The 27,710-nt window shown below is 31.0% G+C and overlaps 1 protein-coding gene across 2 annotated transcripts in view; it reads right to left on the bottom strand.

Moving 5' to 3' along the window:
* Nucleotides 1–27,710, bottom strand: part of LOC127287574 (glucose dehydrogenase [FAD, quinone]-like) — a 65,624-nt gene that overhangs the window by 6,918 nt on the left and 30,996 nt on the right. For both annotated transcript variants that reach the window (XM_051314581.1, XM_051314582.1), the window contains exon 4: nucleotides 15,418–15,614. In XM_051314581.1, the coding sequence (XP_051170538.1) occupies nucleotides 15,418–15,614 (197 nt within the window). The remainder of the gene's footprint in view (nucleotides 1–15,417; nucleotides 15,615–27,710) is intronic.

Raw genomic sequence — 27,710 nt, 5'->3', positions numbered from 1 at the left:
TTTGGAGGCATCGGTGCTGCGGCGGTTAGCGATTCGTATACGTTCGCTGTCACGTTTGGCGGCGAACTCTACGGCGGTCGGACCAATTTTGACTCCCATTACTTCCAAAATCTTTAGAACTGGTTGAAAACCTTCGTTAAATATACAAGCAGCTGTTTGACAAGCAATGTCTACAATTTTTTTCCCACTAAAAATGTGTTTAGGAGCCATCGACCAAACGCAATTGTTAAAAGATTCGTTGTTATTCTGTGTGTTTCCACCGAGACATCTTTCAAGTAATTCTTCCTTAGTCAAGTCTTCGTAGATCGGTTTTAGAATCTCTTGAACATCTTCAGCGAGAGCAGGAGGATGTTTGAACTTTTTAACTGTATTATCTCTCACGGCTTTTTTATATTTACACCAAGATTCGGAACAGTACGAATGCTGCGGATTTTTATCACTTGAAATTTTGTGATAATACCCCGCCCAGATCTCTTTCCTCATTTCATCCACAGAATAAGGATGTCTTTGAATTGCTAAACCATAGTTTGTTGACAGTTCTTTCATTAGTTTGACCGTTAAATCTTGAGTTTTGACAACAGGAGTTTTTTTTACGATGGCCGTTTTCTTCTTCACTATAACTTTTTTGGCAGCACCTTTTTTCTTTGATAAAGGTTTTATCTCGTCCTTCTTCGCTGCTTTTCTTGCCTGTGTAAGAATCTTTTTAGCTTCACTAGCCCGTTTAAAAATTCTTTTTGGAACGTGTAAGACGCACTCTAACTTTTTGACAATAAAGTTTTCACCATACGGTGCTGTACTAAGCAACAATTTAAAAGTCTTAGAATCGCCGTCTCCGATATAAAAACCATAACGCACAGCAAATTTTTCGAGAGATTGCCAAAACATTTCACATATACCGTCAACCTCCATTTTTCCAGCACTACCTGAGTGATTAGCACTACAGTCTTTTTTATGCTCTTCATACCAAAGTTCATATTCAACCGTCTGTTCTGTTCCTTTTCTCTTCTCACACGCTTTGCAGTAGCTTGATTTGATAACGACGTTCGCAATTTTTTTACAGCGCTTATAGATTAAAGAGACTATTCCAATAAGAGAAGAAAATCCTCTTTTTTGCCAGGAACCATCACCTGAAACGGTTAAAACATCTTCGGGTTCTCCGTGTTGAGCATTCAAAAGTTTTTCTTCTCCAACAGCCTTGAGCGTGACTATATCAAACACTTTTTTTACAGCGATAGAAATCATATTAATAATTTTATAATAATGAGAAGAATTTATTCCTTTTCCAAGTTCCATGAGACCGCAAAACATGTTGATACCACTCAGTCCAACGCCAATCAAACGCATAACATACACTATACGACGATTGATCTCATATCCAGTCGAAATTAGCGGACACGAATTAATATACTTTTCTCCGCAATCACATGTAACACAAAGTTTAAAACCGAGTCCTCGCTGTCCAGATTTTGAGAATGAAACATCTTTATCACACACTTTACATTTCACATATTGCTGCAACGTTGAGAAAACCAGGAGAAACTGAATAATACTGTACCCTGAAGTTTCATCAATGGGTACATCGAAATTTGTCTCTTTTGATTTTTTCAGCTTTTTTGCAGATGCACTACTACGACTTTCATTTGACTTAGAGACTTGAGGAAGCACTCCCTGAAATTTTCGCTTTTTCGGTTGTGTACATGGACGTCTCCATGAAGCTTTTTGTTGCACGCACTTTTTTTCCATCATGGAAAAATCACTACCGTCAAGTGGGGTAACAAGGAGACTAACACCGAACACTTACAATTTTACTTTTGCTAACTAACATTATTTTCAATTATTATAAGAATTCGCTATTAAAATGTTTATAAATTAAAAGGCATTATTAAAACTATTTGGTTCAATATTTTACGTGTCTAGATTAAATAAACTTGACGGTAGCGAATTAGCGTGCTGAAGTATATCAAAAAAAGGTCGCACAAAAGTGCACTTAGACTGCTCCGATTTTTATAAACTTTTAGTATAATAATTCTAGATATATATATTTACTTTTGAAAAATGTTTTTGGGGTCGCTGATTACAAATCCGGTGTCTGTTTTTGCAATTCAAAATGGCGAATCCTAAATGGCTATTTTGAATTTTGAAAAACTGATATCTTATTTGTAATCAGCGACCCCGCAAATCCCCGAGTAACGAGTTTTAATGAATTTTTAAAAATGTCCGCCATATTAGATTCGCCATTTTGAACTTTTTAAAACTGATATCAGATTAGTAATCAGCGACCCAAAAAACCCCCGGAAACCTACTTTCATAGAAATCAAACATTTTTTAAAAAATTAGTCCGCCATATTGGATCCGCCATTTTTAATTTTTAAAAACTGATATCAGATTCGTAATCAGCGATCCAAAAAACCCCTGGATACCAAGTTTCATAAAAATCCAACATTTTTAAAAATTTAGTCCGCCATATTGAATCCGCCATTTTGAATTTTTAAAAACTGATTTCAGATTCGTAATCAGCGACCCAAAAAACCCCCGGATACCAAGTTTCATAAAAATCCAACATTTTTAAAAATTTAGTCCGCCATATTGGATCCGCCATTTTGAATTTTTGAAAACTGATATCAGATTTGTAATCAGCGACCTAAAAAACCCCCGAGTAACTAGTTTCATGTAAATCCGATGGAACTGAATGTGAAAAAATTGAAAAAGTTACGCTACTTAACTGTAGCGGATGGGCATGCTGAAATAGCAAAATAAAAGTTGCACAAAAGTGTAGTTATACTGCTCCAATCTTTATAACATTTTAGTATGATACTTTTGGATATGTATATTGTCGAAAAATGTAATAAAAAAAAAATCGATTTTTTTTTTTTTCTAAAGTGGGTAGACCCCTTAACGAGTAATTGAAATGTATTTATATTCGAATCGATATTAACAAATGTAAAGATAACATATTATAAAGAAAATAGTAACAAGATAATTTAAATTAATGTAACTTAAATTCGAATTCACCACATTAACGATTTATAACAAACTTGATTGTTGGTATTTAAAATCATTCCATTCAAACTTCGAAATGTAGAATTAAAATTCATATTATATTATCTAAATATAGAATTATATTTTTCTAAAAAACAAATGCTGCCGATTTTCAAACTTTATAAATAGTGAAATATGTATAGATAATATAAAAGAGAAATAATTCGAAGTGAACTTATAAAAGACAAAATGTAGAGCGCAGAAAGAAAAAGCATACATCAGCAACTAAAGTCGTGAGAAAAAAGTAACAAAGCGGGGGAAGTTCTCCACCTTAGCAAGTAAGCTGTCGGTAGACAGGTCCAAAAGTCAGTCCCCTTTTTATTCTCAAGTCGGTCACATATATAACTGTCGAGAAATTTTTCTGAATACTGTAAGATTTGATAAGTCAAATAAATTTTGAACGATACATTGTGTTATATAGATTGTGTTTATTTAAATGAACCTTACCTAAATAAATAAATAAGTTTTTTCTGAACAAATTTATCAAACCGTGAAATTAATAGTGGAATTAAATGAATATTACTAGTGACAAAAAAAGGGGATAAACTCAATATTCGAATTATATAACATTTTTTGACGTTTGGAAATATAAAGCTTCCAAATATATTGTTCTAACAATTTTATGTGAAAGTTCTAACAATTTTATGTGAAAATTCTAACAATTTTATGTGAAAATTCTAACAATTTTATGTGAAAATTCTAACAATTTCAAGTGAAAGTTCTAACAATTTTAAGTGAGATTTAACAAACTTTAAACTTTTCCTGTTTTATTTAAAGTGAATCTTAATAAATTAATAAATTTATATAAAAAGGGATAAAGAAAATAGTTTTAAAACATTTCAGCCTAAAGACAGTTTGGAGTATCAAAAAAATATAGAAAGAAAAAACACTTTTGGAATTTCTACTGCGGACTCACAAGCTTCAAATTTGGATTAATTATCTTCGTATCTTCTAGAAGGAACAACGAAAGAGTAGGTAAAATAACACCTCCTCCTCTCTTTTAAAATCCTAAAGAAGGGAGAATTTAACCGTCTCAGAATATTCTCTATTTTTAGTATAAATTAGATTAGGAAAGTCGGATCTTCGCGGCCGACTCTAAAAAAAAATACGTGAAGTGGTGACAGTCGCTGCCCTATAGTTTAAAATTTTTTATATATTACAACTTTCATTTTTTTCAAAAACTATGACCAAAACCCCTTTCGAGACGACTAAAACCTAGCAACATTTATTTTACCATCGCGTTCTGAGACGTGACACCTGTAAATGATTTTGCACAAAACTTGACCAAAATTCAAATGTAAGTAAAAGTGACTTAATTCCGTAAAGTAATGTAATTGTGTGTGCTATAAGAAAATTTTTTAGATAGACATATAAGTTAAATTACCTTTGGCGGTAGAAAAACCACCTCTTAGCGAATTTTTACAGAATGGGGCGAATAGCATGGTTTACATGACACCTGCTACGGAAACAGGCTTTATAAAAGTGGTCCTAAATAAATTAAGAAAGCTGCTTGGGAAAGTGATAGAGACAAAGAGTTCATTCACCTGAATGATTTAATAACACATTTATAAAAACGGCTCCTAACTTCAAGACCATAACAGTGGTACATAGACGCGATCAGAGTCTGTCAAAGATTATTACGACAAACTGCAAGGTTCCCATAGTAGGACAAAAGTCGACCTTGAAGAAAAATACGCAGAGATAAACGCAGAGGGATCAAATGCATAACAAATTAGAATTATGATGATTCCTATTAATGACTTCGCTCTAGATTCCTTCATCAGAGAATTACCTACAGAAGTATTAACTTACGTGGACACCCAAGGCACCAATGAATTAAGTGAAGCACCGGAATAAGCCTTTTATGCTGAGGAACGAGATTCATATTCAGAACGCACTAGAGATTATTCTGATAGAATCTCACGGAGTCAAGAACAGGACGACAATCAACCAAGCTAATCAAACATGAATCAAAAAAATCCCGAGGCCATGGACAGATCTGGTATAATGTTGTTAGGAGCTTCTTCCTTATATCCGTACAAGGAATTCTTGGTAGGCCATATTTGCGAGAGGAGCAAGCCCAATTATCCTTTAGACACAGTACCTGGGTTATCACCTCTAAGCCAGTGACTCCAATATCCTTTAGTGATAATAAATCAAAATTGGCCAACAAAAGAATAAAGTCTTTCATAATATTGGCCAACAAAAGACTAAAGTCTTTCAGAAAAATCCTCACAATAGGAGCCAAGACTCGTTAAGATGTTGCTTTCAACACAAATTCGGGTTTGAAAGAGCGATATTTACCAAGGATTGGTACACCTTAAGGAGTATATAAAGAGAAGCCATTGAATAAACCGACAGCCAAAGAATAGAAAAGGTGATGCCCTATATACAACGGGGTCAGTTTGTTGCAAACACATGTGAAATCACAGTTAATTTAAAAAAATTGTTTGATAACGGAAAAAGAAGATGATCAACATAGCTGAAATATGTCGTTTTAGTACTTCTACAACTTCGTGTAAAAATTTTACCGAAAGAGAGAAGGTTTTACGAGCGAAACATTTTATACATTGTAGAAGAAATCATAAACGGCTGTTCCTTTTGTTGATCCAAATAATGTAAATATAATCGCTTTTTTAAAATTTTCCGGAATTCAAGAAAACCCACACGAAATAATAAGTAAAATTAACTATGGCAATATTATAAATATTTTTTTTCATTGTCTTTTCTTTGCGACAATATAGAAACAATTAATATTCTAATTTATAGGTTATGTTTACTTATTTTTCATTATCATTGCAATTCATGTTGAAAACTATTGGATTATTTTAATATTCGCTGTTTATGCATGGGATATTCAAAATTATTGTTTTAAAAAGTCAATTTTCTGAATATTTATATGAGAATAATTTTTTAAATTTGATAGAATTAAAGCAAAAAATCTAAGTTCTATGTTGACACAAGCTTTGCTTGTACTATTAAAAACAGAGCAATATCAGTTACTTTTTGTTTCTTTTGGACTAAATTTCATTTTCCGAATGTTTTCCCCTTTATAAGATTTCATAATTTTAATAATCACATTAATTTAAACAAAACTTTTAGATTTGAAATTGTGAAACTCGACGTTAGAACTTGTAAACAAACGTGAAGTTTTGAATTTGATCCCCCTGCATTAATTACAGAATCGGACACCAGATAGCGAGCCACAGTATTTCAGATCCCTATTGTACCAAAAAATGGATATTTTTGGAGAAATAAAATAGAGAATAGTAACTGACTATCGTACTCTAAATGAGCTTATGCAGGGCGATGCTTTTCCATTACCAAATATATCAGAAATTTTTGACCGCTTGGAAAGCGCTTCCCATTTTACAAATACTGTTAAAGATGTTTATAAAAATAATCCAGGATTTTAAACACTGATGAGTGCATCAGTGGGACTTGAAAAATAAAATGTCAAAATCTTCTTTTGTCGAGAACACAATAAATTTATTTAATAATTAAATTTAATAATAAAAACAATTTTAGCCTGTAATTTAAATTACATATTCAAAAGTAAATTTGCGTTGTTTTTTTAAATAAGATAGGTTTTCTAACAAACACAAATTTTGTGATTCGTGAATGAATTTTCAGAACAAATAATATTGAGCACAATAGCTCTTCAAAATTGTTGACAAACAATAATGAATTTCAACGATATGAAATTCTTTAAACTTCCACGATTTATAATAGGAAAAACAACAACGATTTTTTTCCTTACGCGGCGTAACGATCTCGACCATACGAGCGATCAACAAATTCTGAGGTTCCGCAAGTGACGACTAGCGGACAACGCACAAACTAAATATATTACATCGATAAAATCGATATCTATTCGATTTTAAACGATTTAAAACGAAATTCAAATTAAATTACAATTCCTGAACAAATACGATGATTGAATAATAAAAGAAAGAATTGTTTACAAAGAAAAATGAGTATTTTATTAAATGTAGAAAAAGTAAAAAAATTAAACAATTTTACATAGATTAGAACGATACTATTGAATTAATTTAAATTAATCGCTTTTTATTGTTATAATAAGAATAACCCAAACGTGAATAATCTCAGACACGATTTCGAAGAAGTATTAACGGAAAACAAACGCTTTTAATTATTAAAAAGGAAAAAAGGATTTATCAATTAAGAAACATTTTCGATTAGGAATACATTTGTTGAAAAATTGTAAACAATGAATTAAAATTTGTTCTGGAATTTTTATACGCAGTACATGTGCCATTACGAAAATATTTTAACCCGGCGAGTATGTGGCGCGAAACTGTTACACCGACTATGTGGTGTGCATGACATGCCCTGACTGTAAAATTGCTATTAGAAGTTAGATTTTACTATATTAAGTTAATATTTGGTATTATATTATAAAAAGGTATCTAATAAATACACTACGATAACTCTAGCTACTCGAAGTGCCAAAAAACCAGAATGAAAATTATAGGAATTAATATTGGCGATTCAAACAGCTACACTAGCGCCACAGTTGAACTAATTTAGGCGTGACTCGCTCTGTAGCACTCCATGTGTTTTAAATTATTTTTTTTTATTTAACGCTTAAAAATAATTTTACAAACGCAATAAAAATATCAGAATAATTAAATAATTTGAAATAAACTGTCAAAACAGAGACTGCTTTAGAGCGAGTCACACCTAAATTAGTTCAACTGTGGCGCTAGTGTAGCTGTTTGAATCGCCAATATTTCAAGTAACTGTGGGGCATGAGATGCCCAACCACATACTCGCCGGGTTAAAAAATTTTTTGGAAATACCAGGACTTTTTGATTTGGACATTTTTGCTTTAGACTTTTTGTACTTTAGACTTTTTTCTTGGATTTTTCGGTCAGGATTTTTTAGATTAGATTTTTTAACCTGTTTATTTACACAGCAAATGTATTATATTTTGTGAATAATTACCCCTTAATATCTACTTGGGCACAAGTTATGACACAAAAACCAAACTATGCCGATAATCGAACTTCTTCCCCTATAAAATAAAATTTAAAAATTAAATATCAATAATACTGGTGATAATGATATGATGATGATGATTATACATATTGAATGTATAATGTGTCACTTTGGGTAACACTTTTCTGTTCGTTCTTGTGAGTTACGCGTTTTATGTAATTGCCTTTGCAAATAACGAGTTTTCACGTAAAACCCATTGAAATGTGTAATTTGTTATAAAAATTTTTTTAAGGCACTAAGAAGATATAAGGGTCGCTTTAAAAGCTTAAATAAAGCAAATCATTTACCACACAGGACAAATAATATTTGCGAATCGTTAAATTGCAAATTAACTAGAAGAATGTGAAAGCATCCAGTTTTTCTAAATAACGTAATTATGAAAGATTTTATTCTAGGTATTATTTTTTATTTTCACCACAAGAACAAGTGGATTTTAATGTCCTTACTGATTTAAATCAAAATCAATATAAAGAAGCAAATATTATTGAAGCATGGACTAGTTGTTACCACACAAGAGTCGGAGCTCTTAAAAAAGATAATAAAATCTAGCTATTATTTAAATATTTAAAATATTTCGCGTTTTTAAGGGCACCTCTTGGCCTAACATTGGTATATATATATATATATATATATATATATATATAATTAACAGATTTTTTCTAAAATTTTCTTGAATTGAGGACCCCGATTCTATAAGGCTATCCTGTAGGAAATGAAAATCCGCGCCTTTTTCCCTATAAGATTTTTTTATAAAACGAATATTAAAAATAATAGAGGCAAAAAAGTAGAAATTTTTTTTACGATAATTTAATGGACTTTTAAAACATAACTCGTCGTAATTTTGCAAAAATTGGTGGATTTTTTTAAAATTTACTGCATTTTATTCAGTTTATACTATTAAAGACGACAATCATAAAAAAATCAAGAAAATTGTTATTATTTAATATGAAATAATAACAAAGTTTTAATTTTAAAAATATGTGTTTTTCAACCTTCTACTGAAAAAGTTATCGGGAATTTTCATTCGTAAAAAACTTCTCGCGACAAAGTTTTTCCTTACACATTAAAGAAGTTTTTCCAAAAGTTTGGAATTAATTCTATAAAAAGTAAAGAAGTTATAAGGAAAATAGTAAAAACTATTTTTCCTTATGCTGCAGCAGTATCCATGACACCTCACGGCTTAGTTTCTTCAGGGGCGTTCTTATTATATAATTCGTCCTACACTCGAACATAAAAAAATAATTATTTATTTGTTATAAAAAATATATTTCTTAAACTAAATAATAAATTATTATTTCATATTGTATAAGAAAATTATTATTTTTCCTATTCAAAATGTATAAATACTGATTTCAAATATAATTGTATTTCACTGTCTCGTCCTTCTAGATCATATACACGTAGTACCGGAGTACTGCTTGTTCCGCCACAGCAATTTTAAAGAATAAGAGTTTTTCGCGCCTCCGATAGGTGGTTTCCTCCTGTTCCTCCTATTTTTCTCATTACGTTGTTCTGTGCGTTCCGCTGCACATGTCTATCGGGATAATACTATTTTATAATCGTGTATAAAATCGAAATGGTTTTAACTTCGGGATCGGAATCTGAAAAGGAGCAGCGATGTCGCTCTAGGAAAAAGAAAGCTTACAAGAAGAAGAATCTTGATAAGAAAATACAAAAATACAAAAATTATTATTTTTTCATGTTCGAGTGTAGGACGAATTATATAAGAACGCCCCTGAAGAAACTAAGAAGTGAGGTGTCATGGCTACTACTGCAGTATAAGGAAAGATAGTTTTCACTATTTTCCTTATAACTTCTTTACTTTTTATAGAATTAATTCCAAACTTTTGGAAAAACATCTTTAACGTGTAAGGAAAAACTTTGTAGCGAGAAGTTTTTCCAGAATGAAAATTCCCTCGATAACTTTTTCAGTAGAAGGTTGAAAAACACATATTTTCAAAATTAAAATTTTATTATTACTTAATATTAAATAATAACAATTTTCTTGATTTTTTATGATTGTCGTCTTTAATAGTATAAACTGAATAAAATGCAGTAAATTTTAAAAAAATCCACCAATTTTTGCAAAATTACGACGAGTTATGTTTTAAAAGTCCATTAAATTATCGTAAAAAAATTTCTACTTTTTTGCCTCTATTATTTTTAATATTCGTTTTATAAAAAAATCTTATAGGGAAAAAGGCGCGGATTTTCATTTCCTACAGGATAGCCTTTTTAAAAAATGTTAATTTTGAATTTGATTTTTTTCCATTTTTGGACCACCTGTCTGGTCGCAAGGCGGCTGCCTCAAGCGTAGTTCTCCTTATAGAATCGGGGTCCTCAATTGTGGTTGTTAAAATTAAATTTGTATATGTTATAAATTAGCTTGAATTAGATTATCAAGAAACTGTAAAGGATTATTCTACAGTTTTCGATGAAACGTGGCGTACCATTGTAAATAAAGTAATCGATATTAAGCACCTTTAAAATTTTGTGCAATATAGAAAACATATTACCGCCTGCTTAACGTTGATCATTTACATATTATTTCTACCTTGCACCCAGACTTGAAAATTCCCTGAAGATTCATTAAAGGTTTAAACGTTAACTTGGGAATATGGAAACGCAAAGTTTTGAGAATATTATTTGAATGTTAAAATGTCCGCATATAAGGGAATGTTTATCGTGAAAATTGACTGAATATGTAAATTAAATTTTTATTTAATGTTATTAACTTAACACGATAATTCAATATTTCCAAATTAACTTTTAAACCTTCAAAGAATTTTTAGTGCTATGTTGGCTGTTAATAATACTTCATCTAATTAAAATGCAATTTTAATTTTTGTTTTTACAAACTTTCAACAGTTTTTTGACGCTAGTACTTCTTCTAAATTCTTTTAAACTTTTGAAAACCTTTAAAATGAAAGTTTTGCAAGCTGCAGAAATAAATTCCGAAAACTGCGAGAGCAAAAAAGTCAACAGGATATACTTTTAAACTTTAAATTTCTTTCGCTTTCTCATTGTACGGTAATCCTAGTCTTCCGAGAAAAATAGTCCAAAATGTGGTTGAATTCATGGATAATTTCGTTTGAAATATTTACATTTCATCTCTGAAAAGTGAGATTCTCAAAATATTAGAAAATGAACAAATTTCAAATAGGACTGGGAAAAAAATTGATAAGTGTTTTGATGAGTATGTTTCTCTTTACAAATATGTCAACTGAAGCGAAAAAATTTAGCTTATTAAGAGAAAGGGGATTAATAGATTTTGAAAAACTAAAAATTGGAACAATTTTAATCGACAAATTAGTTGGTAATGATGTATTACTTGTGCCGCATGATTTATATGCTATTTACGTACTGACAAGAAAAACTTTAAAAATTATTTTTACAAATACCCTTAATTCTGCAACAAAATGTAGATTATGATAAAAAATTACGACAAGACTCACACATTATTTCTAATTTCATGCAAGCAGAGCTTTGGATAAACTTATATTTAAACATTGCGGATACTCTCGCATTTCATCTTTTTCTCTTCCATGACGATTTAAAGACAGGCAATACTTTTTTGGGCAGTAACGCTTGGTCGAATAAATTTGCGGCTTTATATGCTTTATACCACACATTGCTTCAAAACTAACTTCTATTTTCTTAACAACATTGGTGCATAGAGAAGATAAAAAAAGTCAGAAATGAAAATGTATTCAGAAAAATTAGAGGAAATCAATTTTCTTCAGACTACAGGAATTTACGTCTATGTTAATAAAGTTTTACGTCATTTAATATTTAATTTTGTTTTAATTCAATTTAATATTTATTCAACCTTTATTAAACATTACAATTAATTATTAGACAAAGATGGAAAGGTTGTTGATCAGTTTTTTAAATTTTAGTGAAAGATGTTATAATTTTTTTATTCCTTTGATCAATATTTTTTATTTTTTTAAAAACTGAGCTTTCGCTCTACGACGCAGAGCCTACTCAGGGCATTAACAATCTGCGAAAAAAGTGAATTAACAAAAATGTATACACTCCTTTTCACACGCATACAACATAGAAAGCTAACCTCACTCACCAATCAAATCTCGAAATCTACTCTCTATCCTTCATTATCAAATAAATATTCTTGTTCAATAACCACAAATACTATAAAACAATAGAACTATAAAACAAAAACATGTATATTAATTAAAAACATTACAAACTTAATTAAAAAGGGGAGGAAGAACCATCCCCATTCCTTACATGCCACATGTTTTTGACCACAGAACAAGTATTCAAAGTCATAACTGTCGAGGTTTGGTAGTCGATACAATAAAGTGCCTTTTGAGTACAAAAAAGAAAAGAACCAAAGAAGCGCTACAGTCGCATAAGGTGAATCAATCAAATTAAATTACAACGTATTGGTGTTCAAGATTAAATTTCTATAAATGTCATTAAGAGAATTAGTGTCAGTTCTTAAATTAACAGGTTTCTTATTTTTAACAATTTGAAACATTTCTTTGAAAATTCTGCGAGTATAACATCTTTCTGTACATAAAATTTTAACGTTATCGAAACAAAATTTATGATTCATCTCATGAGAGTGTTTAACAAGTGCTGAATTTCTTTTATCATTTTCGCAGTCTCGCTTGTGTTCACACATTCTGTCTTTCAAATATCTTTCAGTGTGACCAATGTACACATCCCCACACTTACATGGAACACTGTATACAACGTACGTACGAAATTCAAGCGGTGTAGTGTCTTTATTTTTACTAAAACAATTAAAGGGATCTTTCTCATACGTAAACACAACCCTCACTCCAAACTCCTTATAAGCATTTCTTAGAAAAAATGATAGATCCTTACTATATGGTAAGACCACCATCTTCTCCAGAATTGATTAACATAGCGTTGTCAAGGAAAAACCATGAATTTTTACGAAAAATGCCTAAAAATGACTATGTACCCCCCCCTAGCGGCCACATCTTTTGACATAAAGAGCTCAAATTTGGTACACTTACGTATTTTTACGTGAAAATTACAGGAAAATTATAGCGAACTTGATTCGGATTAATTTACATAGCGTTGTCAAGGAAAAATCAAAAATTTCGAAAAAAATAATTTATTCTCCCTAGCGCACACAATATTCAACCCAGACAGATCATATTTAGTATACAAATGTATTTTTACGGGAAAAATACAGGGGAAAAAAAGCGGTCACGATTAGAGTTGATGATTAACTTTTTATCAAGTTTTTCAAGAAAAAATGACAATTTTAGGAAAAAAAAGTATTTTTCCACCAAAAACGAACAAAATTTTATTTAAAGGAAATTAAATTTATATATTTTAACGTATTTTTACGTGTAGATTACAAAAAAAATATAGCGAGCATGATTGGAGTTGATTATCATAGCGTTGTCAAGGAAAAACCATGAATTTTTACGAAAAATACCTAAAAATGAGTATGTACCCCCCCCCCCTAGCGGCCACATCTTTTGACATAAAGAGCTCAAATTTGACACACTTACGTATTTTTACGTGAAAATTACAGGAAAATTATAGCGAACTTGATTCGGATTAATTTACATAGCGTTGTCAAGGAAAAATCAAAAATTTCGAAAAAAATGATTAATTCTCCCTAGCGCACACAATATTCAATCCAGACTGTTCATACTTGCTGTAAAACTCAATTTTTGCGTGAAAAATACAGGGAAAAAATGTAAGCGCGATTGGAGTTGATGATCAATTTTTATCAAATTTTTGAAGAAAAATGATAAATTTCAGAAAAAAATGTATTTTTCCGCAAAAAACGAAAAAAGTTTTTCTACAGTGATTCAAATTTATATATTTTGACGTATTTTTACGTGTAGATTACAAAAAAATATAGCGAGGATGATTGGAGTTGATTTTTCTGGAATTAATAAACAAATTTTATTTTTTAGATAACTTTCGATTTTTCCTTGACAAGCAGCTACTAGCCTTATATCAATATCTTAAGTTTTATCTCTTTTTGACTTAAAAAGATAAAATTTAATATTTAATATATTTTTAAAATGTAAATACAATAAAAATATTGCGAGTTGAAATAAAATTATGTTTCTTATATTTTTTTAGTAAAATATTTTTTAAAAAATAAAATCGGACAAGTGCGAGTTACACTCGCACTGAAATCGAGGGTTCCGTACTCGAAGCGAACTTATTTGGTATAAAAACAAATGTTTAAAAAATATGTGTTGTATGACAACTAATATAAGTGATACGAAGAGGAACAATTTTCTTGAATTTTACAAAATTGTTCCTTTTTGTATCACTTATATTAGTTGTCATACAACACATATTTTTTAAACATTTGTTTTTATACCAAATAAGTTCGCTTCGAGTACGGAACCCTCGATTTCAGTGCGAGTGTAACTCGCACTTGTCCGATTTTTAAAATATCAGAGATCAGACGCAAATTCGCTTCATGGACTCTTTCGTCAGACAATTTAATTGCTCTATCGACCAATCCATAAATAACAGAAATTTTGTCTTTGACACAAATTTCAGAATTGTAATTTACATAGCGTCCTGAAAAAGTTGGTTTTCTGTACCAGTTAGTAATAAGTTTATTGTTTTCTCTAGTAACTAATACATCCAAAAAACTAATAGAATTGTTTAATTCATTTTCAATAGTGAACTGAATTCTGGGATGATAAGAATTGAAAACCTGTAGTATATCGGTGATACATTCCATGGGGACACAGAATATCACATCATCGATATATCGAAAATAAAAAATATAACTGAATTTTAACGATTTTAAAATATCCTGTTCCAACTTTTCCATAACTAAATCAGCGATAGCACCTGAAAGGGGAGATCCCATAGGAGTACCGAAAATTTGCTTGAAAAAACAATCTCGGAAACGACAATAAGAATTGTCCATACAAAATTCGACCAAATCCAAAAATTCTGACACTGGAATTTTTGTGTGATCCCTGATATCTCTCCATTTTAATTTTAAGCATCTTAAAACCAAATCTTTAGGGATATTAGTAAAAAGAGATTTAACATCCAATGAAATCAATCTATAGTTACTCGGAACATGGAGGTCTTTAATTTTATTGACAAAATCCCAACTGTATTGCAATTAATTATTCCGAAGATTATACTTAAATCTTTCATAAATGCTTAATAAAGTTTCAGGGCTGTGTCGGTTATACATAAAAAAGAAAGAAGTTTGTAGGAGCTATTGTTAAATTTTGTGGCAGAATAAAATGAAATTTATTTTAATAGTTTTCTTGTTCATAGTTTGTTTTTAATTGGTGTGCGGAACCCTCGGTATAAAGTAAATCAAAGTCACATAAATAAATGTTTAATAAATACCTCTTTCCATGACCACCCTTTATTCCCGAGAGCCTCCCAGTTGTCATAATCCTTTTGATGACCACGAATATACATCATTCCATTGTGAGAAGAAGTCCCCCCGAGATTTTTACCCCTTGGCCAGCTACATGATCCACCGGTAGACAAACACGCAAAATTTTCATTAGTCGTATTGTACTGCCAGTCAATTTCACTTCCTATTTAAAATTTTAAAAGTAAACAATAGTTATTTCCGTATCAAGAGCGCAAAATAGGTGATTTTAATCGAGTCACAATCGCCTTTGCACCCATGGTGCGAACAAAATTTGTTGTCCTAACAGCATGGAAAGTATGTCATTGACAGCACGATTAGTAAATTTTGTGGTAAATTCCCTATAAGTGAAACTCTGTACTCTATAGGAAAGTAGAATGCGTTCTATCAATTTTGTTTGCAAACGGGCGGAAAAGTATTTTGCGCCCACCCCGGGCAAGAATATAGTACTTCGCGACCGAACTAACCCAGATAACAAACCTGACCGGCACGCCCTGCAGGTTTTATGCGCCAGACCGAGTGTCTGCTGGAACGCAGTGGGGCAAAATGACAAAATTTGGTTCAAATTAACTTTTAGACTACAATTATGAACCAAATTCAAAAATTTTTTTTTCCTCTTACTCAGAACTAAATTCTGAAGAGATCTGTGAGACTCGATTTTTTATTTTATAAATTTTTAATATCAATGCAAAGTGTAAAAAAAGTCATTTTTTCAACTTTTCGATCAAATTTGCACAAAAATTTTTTTGCACACTTCATATTGCATACATTTAATGCCTGAGGGTATGTAAATAGTAAAAAAAATTACATGACCTTAATAATTGTTATAAACAATTTTTATAAACAATTACACTTTGCGGGAAGTTACATCTAAAAAACATTTGTTTTTTTCATCAATTTGCTTTGGATTATTGCGATTAAACTTTTTTTCATTAAACCAATATTTTTTGATAATTTATCTTAATTGTTTAAACAATTTTAATAAACAATTACACTGTACGGCCATTTTTCAGCACAAATGAATAGAATTTTTTACAATTATTGTTTAGTCTAAGCCGCTCAGAGATTTTCTTTCGGAAAAAGTCATTTTGCAATTAACTTTCTCATTTTTATAAACAAATTATATAAACAATTATATTTTTCAAATGGTCTCTTTATAAATTAAAATTTGAAAGCATCTTTACTTTAATTTTTAGTGTAAAAATATGATACTCTTCTTAGAATAAAGCTTAAACATTCTTATTTTAACAAGATAGTTTTGGTTTTTTTAAAAAAGTAAAGAAGTACGAGCAAAGTAAAACGAAGGAACTGATTTAATCAGTTGGTAACAATTCCAGAGCTGCCAAGTCAAGATTACTGTCAATATGTTTCCAGTGTTGTCTGAAATGAGATAAATAAGGATCAGAAGAAAGCAGCAGTTTATGAATTAAGTCGGTATTCGTAACAAGACGATTACATTTTCGTGTATTGAATTCAAGAAACCGCTTAAAACCTTTATTTCTCGCCTTCTGAGCTTCTTCTGATAGCAAACTTATTGGAATAAGAAATTTGTTTACGATTTTTCGGCCATGTATAAGGACCTTGTGAACTGTTGATGACATTGGAAACCATTTGAAAAGTTCAACGTACATTTCTGAAGTTTGATATAAATATTCGTCAAATTTAAGCGAGTTAATTTTCGTCCACAAGAAATCACTTGCAAAATTATGCTGTAACGAGTTATTAAATTAACATTAACACCTATAATATCAGATGTTAATTCAGGATCGCTGAAAAATTGTCGTGTCGTGTTTCCATCATCTGATTTCCCTGCTCCGCAGGTTTTGGAACGTCTATAATCAGACCCATTTCTTTCCGGAATCTTTCCTGCACCCTCAACTTCGCAGCTTTTGACATTTCTTTTTCTTTGTCGGATTTGATTTGCCATTTACAAAAATCCTTTCGATAAGAAATGTTCAGTACATTTCTCATAAACACTAGTTTAGCATGCAATGTTGACATTCCGTATTCACAGTTTTCTTCAATAACTGGTTTTAGCCCAACATTTTTCAAGTCGTTCATCTCTGAAGGATTTGCTTTACAAAGGTAACAAGTTGCTGCACTTGATGTTTCAGTGAGATTCTGAGCTACTTTTCCATCTATCATGGTTAAGAACATTTTGTGATTTACTTGACATCTAAATTTGCCAAATGATACATGAGTAGACCTAAGACGACTTATTTCCATTTTTAATTGTTCTATAACAGATCGTGTTAGTGTAGGAGTTTCTTTTGTGTACTGAATTGATAAAGGAATGCACAATTTTGTAGATCCAGAGTGTGGATTTTTCCAGATTTCTTTTGACTCTGATTCTAGCAGAATACGAACCATTGAAGACATGAAAATACTTTGATCAGATATCATGTCTTCTGAAAGTTTTTGTTTGTAGGAACTTTGGCCTGATGCTCCATCACAACCATATTTTAAACAAGTGTCATGGATTGAAGATTTTGTTCTATAATCATTGTTTGAATATTAGGAATTAATAACAAACGTTGTACTGTATGGTCAAGAAGTGCCTGCAAATTAATTTTAGCACTTTTCTCCGTAATTGTTATAGCTTCAGGAGGAAGATAGCATCTTTTCTTTACTTATGTCAAATTTTTGTGCGGTATATATATATATCAGCATTTTTTTTGTTTTGCTTGTGAGCGAAGAATGTCATACTGATATTTAAAAAAATTTCCATCTTCAATCATTGCAAGTGCCTCATCTTCAGAATTCCGAATAACATTATCTTGATCTTCTTGTTTTTCTGAGTTATTTAACAGTTCCCTTATTTCAGTCGCTAAATTTTTTGCCCTAAAACTTTTAAGTTATAAAAAAATGCCTCCTGAATTTCTATTTGAGAATAAAGGTCACAAATATCTTGCACCTTTCTTCTTTTTTCGATTTTGAACAACTTTCAAATTCTTTCTTATTTTTTCCAGAAGTTTTGCTGCGAGTGCTTTAATTGACTTCAAAGTCAGTCAAAAGCCATTCCACATGCTTATTTTGAAAGATGTCATTTAGATAAAACGATGATTTCTAATTTTTTTTAAGTTGGAATGAAGTACCGCAAAAGCTTGGTCTTAAAAAACTTAAAAACAGAAGAAAACTTAAATCTAAATGTAAACGAAACGAAACGAAAGAACTAAACCTAACTGTGAAGAAAAAACCAGAATAAAAACAAAAAAAAACCTCTTATATCTAAGACAAAAAATTAAACATAAATACAAATTGTTCTACACAATAAAATTCAGTAGCATCAAAATTAACAAAATTCAACTGAACACCAAAAATTAAAAATACCCACCTTGAAAGCTATAAATCCTAAAAAGTGTTTACTGCTCGAGTAACTACGATGAAATGAAGAAACGTTCAACTGTTTCTAAGCTCGACGTACACTGCGCATGCGTAAAATTTTATAGAATTTCATTTGTTTCTGACGTTCACTTGTTTTAGACTTTGACTAAAATTTTTTAAGTAATATGAAAAAACATTCATTCGACGTAATCAAAACATGAATAATGGAAAATGTGATTAATTTTTGTCCAATAATGTTTATAAAATTGTTTTCAAATAATTAATCTATAAAATTGGTAATTTAATTGAAAAAGAACATTTCTGTCGAAAAAATTCTAGCACTCTTCATTTAAAGAAGTGTGAAAATGTCTATCCTTTTTTACCCATATATCTATATGGGTCATACCTATATGGGTTCACCTATATATCTATATATATAGATTAAGTTCTATAATTATAATTCTATAATAATTAAGCTTTTTTAATCTATTAAATTAATTTCTATTGCGGAAAAACCTAACACTGCTGGGGATCGAACCCTCAGACTACGCAACGCAAATCAAGAACGCTGACCACTACACTAAGAATCCTAGTGACAATGTGAGTGTAAATTATTTTCATAAAGTATACAGGCTGGAGAAAAACTTCCGTTCTTTTAACAAGCTTTATTCTCTCTGTTCGATATGCATCACTACACACACTTTTTTACCGAATTTCTGAAACACATAAAAATCCCGAAAACACTTGAATAAAACTGGACGACACGAAGAGCGAAGCATAGTTAACGTGTGACATCCGTAAACAGAGAAATAAGCCATATTTACGAGAACAGCGCATGCGCAATTGAGCATTCAGACGGTTTGGTTTGGAGAACCAAATTATTCAGTTAACAGACGCAAAAGCTTGAACGAAATTTTTGGTACAGCCAACTAAATTTCTCGATTGATTGCTTCTTTCTTTACTTTTATGTCAACTAAATTTTTGTAATCTTAACTAAAAGTGCTTCACCAAATTATTTTATTAACATTACATTATTATTTTTCTCAGTGAATATATATATTTTTTATACAAACATATAATAATTTAAATAATTCACAAAAATTTACGATAATTTTATTATTGCAATTATTTTTAATATTTTTAGAAAATTTAAAACAATGCTTTGAAATATTCAAATTCAACATTAATAAAAATAGACATTTAAAGCCTTTGGTTTATTAGCTTAATGTGAACTAAAAAATTTAATTTTTTTTAACTTTATCAGAGTCTTGCTCGAAAAAATCACAAATCTTTGAAAGAACTTTACGACATTTTGACACTCGAACATTGCCATTTTCATCTTTCCCTAAAACATTCATAAGACCTGCAAATTTATTTTCTTTAAAGGCGCTTTTAATCATATCATACGAAATGTTGGAAGCAACCATTTTTTTCGTATAGCATACGAAGTACATTGATTCAATTTACTCAGTTTTTTCATGTTGGTAGATAATTTTTCTGCAAAAACGTCTTTTTTTCAATCTCCTTCCAGCTCAAGGTCGACTCTACAATTTTTTCTTTTGAAATCTTCAATTTAACCAACACTTGTTCCAACATAATTACATCTGCAACAGCATTATGTGCTCCTTGAGTATTAATTTTTAGATCATTTGAGAGAACTTCTAATTTATTTTGGCCTTTTCTGCCACTGCATTTTGCAATTATAGGAAGAGTGTCAGAAAATCCTTCAACAACTGATTTGAAATGTTGTGTCATGTTCACAGTTTTAATCGCTTGCATTAGTCGAGGATAATCGAATTTGCAATTATGTGCAGCTAAGATGCACCTTCTTCCGAGGGAAAAGAGAAATTGATAAAAAGCTTGCATTGCTTCTGGCAACAACATTGTCACGACCATAGTATCGTGGAGATAAAAATTTCCTTCAACAAATCGTAGTCCGTTTACATCACTTGCATCCTCTTTAATTTTTTGCGTTGGCTGAATATAAACTGAAAATTCAAAGTTTTCAAATTTTGCCGCTATCTGCAAAATATCCGCAGTTTTTGGAAAACCTCCTGTTTCCAAATCAAAAAATACGACAATAGGTTTCAATTTTTCGTTTATATTTGCAATAGGGAGTGTTTCATTAAGCGTTTCGAGGAGCCCAATGTCTGTCGCATACGTGATTCCTTCGGATGACTCTTTTTTATTGCTTAATTCCGTTTTTTTAAAAATAGACGAAGACTTTTGAATTCTGGAGTCAATGATTTTAAATATCGTTTCTTATGAGCTGAATCCAAATTTTCTGTGTACTTCACTGTGTGGGTTCCGGGAGATAAATTTAATTGATCAGATAAATTGCCCAAATACTTTTGTCCGTCATTTTTTTTATTTATAGCACATGCGACTCGTATGTCGCCCGAAGAAGTCATTCCATATATCCTGGATTTCGGCGCCTTACTGACAATCATTGAATTTAAACTTTCATTGGCATTGCTTAATTCGCCTGCTAAAAATCGACTTGCATTTTCGGCTAATCGTTGAAATAATAATTTCAAAGCGGTTTTCAAACTTTCATCTTTAAAACCATCTCCAATAATTGAATGTTTGTAATTTTCAGGATCCTTCGAGAAATTACACCAAAGTCCACAATTTTTGTGATCATTAAAACAATGATTTGTGATATTATTAATAGCCTCCGCCATTCTCTCACTGTCTCCTTTGTTTTGTGACACACAATAGTTAAAACACTTTTGCAAATATTTTATTGAGTTAGCTGTCAATTCCTTGTGATCCTTTTTGATTTTGTACAATTCATTCACAACGCCTTTGCTTGTATGATTTTTGTCCGCTTGTTTGATAATTTCGTGATTACTGCTGTTTCGCACGGCGCTTATGGAGCTGCTATCATTATCTGCAATCATAATCCCGACTTGAACATGACATTCATCCGAAATATTGTTTTTGTTGATCAGTTGAACAGCGGCTTTCGGTTCCATAGCCTTTGCGCTACCCTCGAAATTTAGTCGACAATCGGGATCGTTTGGCGAATGACCAAGGTCACACATTTTGCATTTTCAGTTCAGTGTAATGTAAGACAATACTTTTTTGGAAAAAAAGCCTACGAGAGCGCCAGTACCAGAAAGACTATCGTAACTTCTTCCTGTGCCTCTCGTAAACCAACCTTGATCGAAAGACGCTGCTATTCGCACTGTATTTTCTAACGAAACTGAGATTTTATCTTGAATAATTCGAAACGCATCCGGAAAAATAAAATCCTTGTTTAAATGGTTAGGTCTGTAAAATTATAAAATACAATAACTGATCAATTTTTATTTATTAAACGTTCAAAACCAAGATTTACAATATTTTGGTTAAATACGATTATAGAAGTACATTCAAAATATGTATCATAAAGTTCATCGATAAATATCATTTAATACGAAATATTTAAAAGGTTATCGAAATTACAGTGTACAATCAATGTATAAAAATCACGTTCAATGTTTAGTGAAATATTGCAACGTATAAGAAACCTTTCGCAAATCATAATTATACTGTATAATAACAGAGTAAAATCAAATCAATTTAATTTAAAAAGATTAATTGATTTTAGAAAAATCAATTCAATCAAAAAATTCTTTTTTACTATATAAAGTTAAGATTCAATTTTTTACTCTAAAAAAAAAGATTGAATGTAATTCAATTAAAAATTCAATCAATTTAATTTTAAAAAAACAATTGAATTTATAAAACTCAATTCAATACAATCAATCATTACGTAATATGTTACGATGAAAAAGAGTTTGTTAAATTGGAATATTTAAACATTATTAATCTGCTCTTCGGAGTTTCTCTCGCAACAACCCAAATGATAATAATATCATTTAGTTTATAATTTTATGGGACGGTATTCCTCTCCGATCGGTATATCTCATCAGGAACAAGGGATTTAAACAAAGGGTAGCAAAATAAATAAGTCTTCTTATTCCGATTAATAGTTAGTTTGATAACAATATATTTATTTACTCTACTTTTGATCTTTCATACAACCAACTACAATGCATTTAAAAATGTTAACTCAAGTCAAGGCTCGACTTTAATTTATGAATTTTCATGAATGATAATTTTTGTTCAGTTATTCATTGAAACGATACAATTTTACTTACGTAACCGCCTTAATTCCTACCGCACTGAAGGAGTAGAGAAAAGTCATCTGGTCTTTTTCCTTCCTATCAGAACGGGCTTTTAGTAGATGATTGTTTATTAGAGAACTATATTTGTCATCTCTGTTATCTGTGTTGTGTCTGTGTATCGAACAACACGACGTGATACAATTCCCTTCGATTATAATGCATTATTATAATTCTACGCATGGAAATTATTCACTTTCGGGTTGTGTTCTTTAAATCACGAATGGTTACTTAATTCGTCAACAACTATATCGAAGTTAACTCCCACGACACCTTGGCACCTTTATGTGAAATATTCGAATATAGTTACGCGTTAACGAAAACACCTCGATCATAAAAGACACGGAAATTCCTGGTAAAATAATTACAATTTGAATTTGAATTAAGTAAAAGGAATTTCTTAAATCGGTTTCAGAGATAATTAAGGTAATTATCTCTTTTATATTTAACGTCTGCCCGAATCTAGTTGCCCGTGGCGAACCTTTTTTGAATCGGCCGAATCCCACAGACGGTCGACTCCGCGATGAACCGATTAGCACGAAGAACTACCGCGAAGAAGCAAAATGTCATCGGTTCACACAAGTTTTAATACATACAATTCAGGTCGGGGTGTGGTAATTTGGAAGAGGTGGAATCGAAAAATGAAGAAATGAATTATAATTTCTTAATCATTTCTGATGAATCCCAGAATTTCTTTAATGCTATTGAACTCTGTTACAGTGCAACAGAGCTTAGCTCATCATTTTAGTTACCAGGTTGGATTGGCAACTTGACTTTTATAAGTAATATTTTTACAGAAACGTTGACGTTTCTTATTTCCTTCAACAAACTCGTATTTGGTCATTGACGCAATAAGAGTCTTGAAGCTTCTATTATCAAGCTAATTTATGAGCATTCTTTTAATTCTCTTTTAATTCATCATTTTTGAAATGATTCTATTGTAATGAATGATTCGAATCAATAGGGAATAATAGGAAAGGGATAATATTCTATGAATGTAGTAAAACCAACGTGAACACAATGCAACTGCATTTGTCGAACCGTATGCTAGATTCTTACCGTTATAATTTAATACTCATAAAAATTTAATACTATTTCTGGAATAAAATTGTAATGATTTTATCAGGAATTAATTAATAATAATTTGAACTAATTAATAATGCTGAACCTGTATTTTTGAAAGAACTTACAAAATGCTTTTTAAAATAAAAGGCCATTTAACAAAAAGGAAATGTTGACGCAGATAACTTTTCTCATCCTTATTTCGAAATCACAAATTAGCAATAGTCGAAAAACTTGTTTCAACACTTTCTTAAAACAGCACTTTTTATAACATGAATGGGGTTAATAATTGCGTGATATGTATATCATTACTATATTATAAAAAGATTTCGCCGCCGCCGCCGCCGCTGTTTCAGCAAATTTTGACCTAGGAGGGGGGATATCCCCCTCCTTTCCCCTCCCCCGCCAGAAATGACCTAAATTTTGAGGTTATGTTCGTTTCGAGGCTCTAAATATAGCCCAAGTCCCCCCTCCCTCCTCTCATTTCCCCTCCTCCGCCAAAAACTACTAACCATATCAAAAACATGGGTTGGTTACACTTCATGTAGAATGACCCATATTATAAAAAGATTTCGCCGCCGCCGCTGTTTCAGAAATGTTGACAAGGATGGGTCATTCCGTGTCAAGTGTACCCAACACATGTTTTTGACAAGGTTAGGTAAGGGTGAGCCAACCCATGTTTTTTACATGGATAGTACAATATTTGGTTACATTTGATATGGAATGACCCATCTGAATATAGCTGCAAGTCCCCCCCTCTCCTCCTCCTTCCGCGCAAAAAATGACCTAAATTTTAAGGTTACGTTCGTTACAAGACTCTGAATAGGGCCGCAAGTCCTCCCCCCTCCCTTACCCTCTCTCCGTATTTCCCACCACAAAAATCACCTAAATTTTGAAGTTATGTTCGTTTCAAGCCTCTAAATATAGCAAGTGGAGGTAGATTTCCTGCCAAAAATGACCTGAATTTTAAGGTTATGTTCGTTTCAAGACTGTGAATATAGACGCAAGCCCCCCCTCCTTCCTTACGTTGAAGGAGAGGTGGATTTTCCGCCGAAATTGATATAAATTTTAAGGTTAAGTTATTTTGTCGGGAAACGACCAAGAAACAAACATAACCTCAAAATTTAGGCGAAAATTTGGTGCAAAAAGACAAAGAAACAAACATAACTTCAAAATGTAGGTCAAACTTTGAAGGAAAATTACCAAAAAACGAACATAACCTTAAATGTAGGTCAAATTTTAGCTGGAAAATTTAAAAAATTAGATAAATTTTGTTTTAAAAATTAAAAATAATAAAAATTATTGTTAATAAAAATCGTAAATAACATTTGAAGAAATAAATAATAAAATATTAATAATAGTTTTAAATTCCAGAAATTATTTAAACATTAACTCAAACATCTACAAAACCAATAAAAAATAAAAAATAGGGGGTTGGCGCGCGAAGCGCGCAGGGGGGCGAAGCCCCCCTAGTATATATATATATATATATATACAGTCGAACCTGGATAAGTGACATCCCAAGGGACCAACAATTTTTATCACTTATAGAGGTTTTTCATTAATACAGGTTTTCACTTACAGAGGTCGAAGTGCGGTCTCTATCACTTATAGAGGTTCAAGCATGGCTGCGTTCACTTATAGAGGTTTTAACAAATCAAATTAACAATGCGAAATTTACTAAATTCATTCATTTATTTATTTGAAAAAAAGTGTTATCAGAAAATGAATCGTTTATTTACATAAATACTAATTAATTAATTGAATGAAAAAAGTCTGTCAATTTTGTTTGTTTTTTGATTACACTATTATTTATTATACCAATAATTACTTTATCATATTTTATTTTTTAAATAACATTTTTAGTGACCGTTGTGTTCCCAACGGTGTTTCAACGCTATTCCGTTCAAATCGCGTTGAACCCATCCGCTAGGGTTGAGTCAACCCGTCGGAAAAATTTAAAGAATGAGTGTTGAATACTAATTTTTTTTTAATTTATTAATATTATTGACGTGAAATAAAAACAAAATGTAACGAACTCTAATTTTATTATATAATAATTTATTACATTCCACTTATTAAAATCGATTTAATATATGGGCAGAAATGGCAAGCACATTGAGCTACGTTCTAGCCGGCAAGTCGTCCGATCAATAAGACCGCGGACAGAACATGGCGCGCCATGGGCTAGGCATTTTGTTATCTGGGTAAGTGCCTGAAATGACATACTTTCCGTGCAAGTAGAACAAAAAAATGTTTTCACATTACGTAAGAATTAATAAATATAGCTATTTCAATTCTGGGCTGATTACCGACAAAACAAAGTTACCTGTTGTAAGGTTTACTAGAAAACTTTGGCGCGCGACGCGCGCCCTGTTTCTTATTCAAAACGTTAATGTTTACTTATGAAAGAAACATTTTTAATTTGCGTACTAAAGAAGAATCATAAAACATTATTTTCAATCTTATTAAGAAAAACCAAAATTTGTTGGATAAATTTATAACAATCTACATTCTTTTAAACACTTCCATGATTACATTAAGATTTCTTTTTGCACATATACTTCTTTATATGATTATGAAAGAATTTATTAATTGACCTTATCTGCTCTGAATAATAAGTTTTATTATTCCTGTTAGAGTAACAAAAACTAATTATTGTCAGTTACATTTCACAGAATTAATTATAGCAATAATTCTCCACTCAATAGATTTAAGAGAAAAGCAAATCCTACATAGATGAAGCTGATATTTTTGAAATTTTATGTGAGAGATTCATCGCATTATTACGAAGAATTATTTTGTACCATACATCGTAAATGCCAATCTAGTTACAACTCTTTACAATGTATAGCTTTAATATGTAAAAGTTTTGTACGAAAATTGATTTCGTTCATTTTGAAAATAAAAGAATAAATGTTGCTTTCTCATGGAGGAAGCATTGTAAGACCGCAATTTTTCGAATTTGATTTTTTGATATATCTTCATGTTTTCGACCTTAGAAATCCAAAAATCACATTTTTAAAAAATGTCGTTACGTGTGTGTATGTGTACACTTCAGTTTCATAAACATCTCGAATACTATAAGAGCTAAATTTTTCTTAAATTGTAGGTCTCACTGGCGGACAAATAATGAGAGTACTTTGAACTATATTAATAAAGAGTAACTATTATTATTTTGCATTTAAAATTTTTGAAAAATCGTGTATGCCCATAACTTAAAAAAATGTATTGCCACCAATAGATATTTATCTCTAGTTTTGTAAAGTTTTTGAAGACGCATCTTCTGACCTATTAGATCTAATATCTTACTGTAATTTAATTCAGAGTTATTAACATTATTATAAAACTATGTAAGTTACAATAAAGTGATCACAAATATATCCATGAGGAAGCAAAGTGTTCATTTCATGAACGCAAAAAGTTCATTCTTCAACTTGTTTATTTTGCGTTAAAGACAGAAAATTTGTTATTGCATGATACTTATGATTATAAACCACTCAAATTGTGCTTTATGTATTCTTACCCACACAGCACCGATAATTCCCTGAAGGTTCACTGAATGTTATAGGTTACCTTGGGAATGTTTCATCTCCGCGTTCAGAAAAGATGGTTTAAATCTTAAAATGTCTGCATGTGAGCAAATGTTTAAGGCGAAAATTGACTGAATATGTAATTTACATTTTTGTTGAAGGTTCACAATG

The sequence above is a fragment of the Leptopilina boulardi genome, unplaced genomic scaffold, assembly GCF_019393585.1.
Source record: "Leptopilina boulardi isolate dan_hultmark-lab unplaced genomic scaffold, ZJU_Lbou_2.1 LbouV2_371, whole genome shotgun sequence".
Lineage (NCBI taxonomy): Eukaryota > Metazoa > Arthropoda > Insecta > Hymenoptera > Figitidae > Leptopilina > Leptopilina boulardi.
The sequence above is the reverse complement of the archived record's forward strand: the minus strand, read 5'-3'. Positions and strand labels throughout refer to the sequence as shown.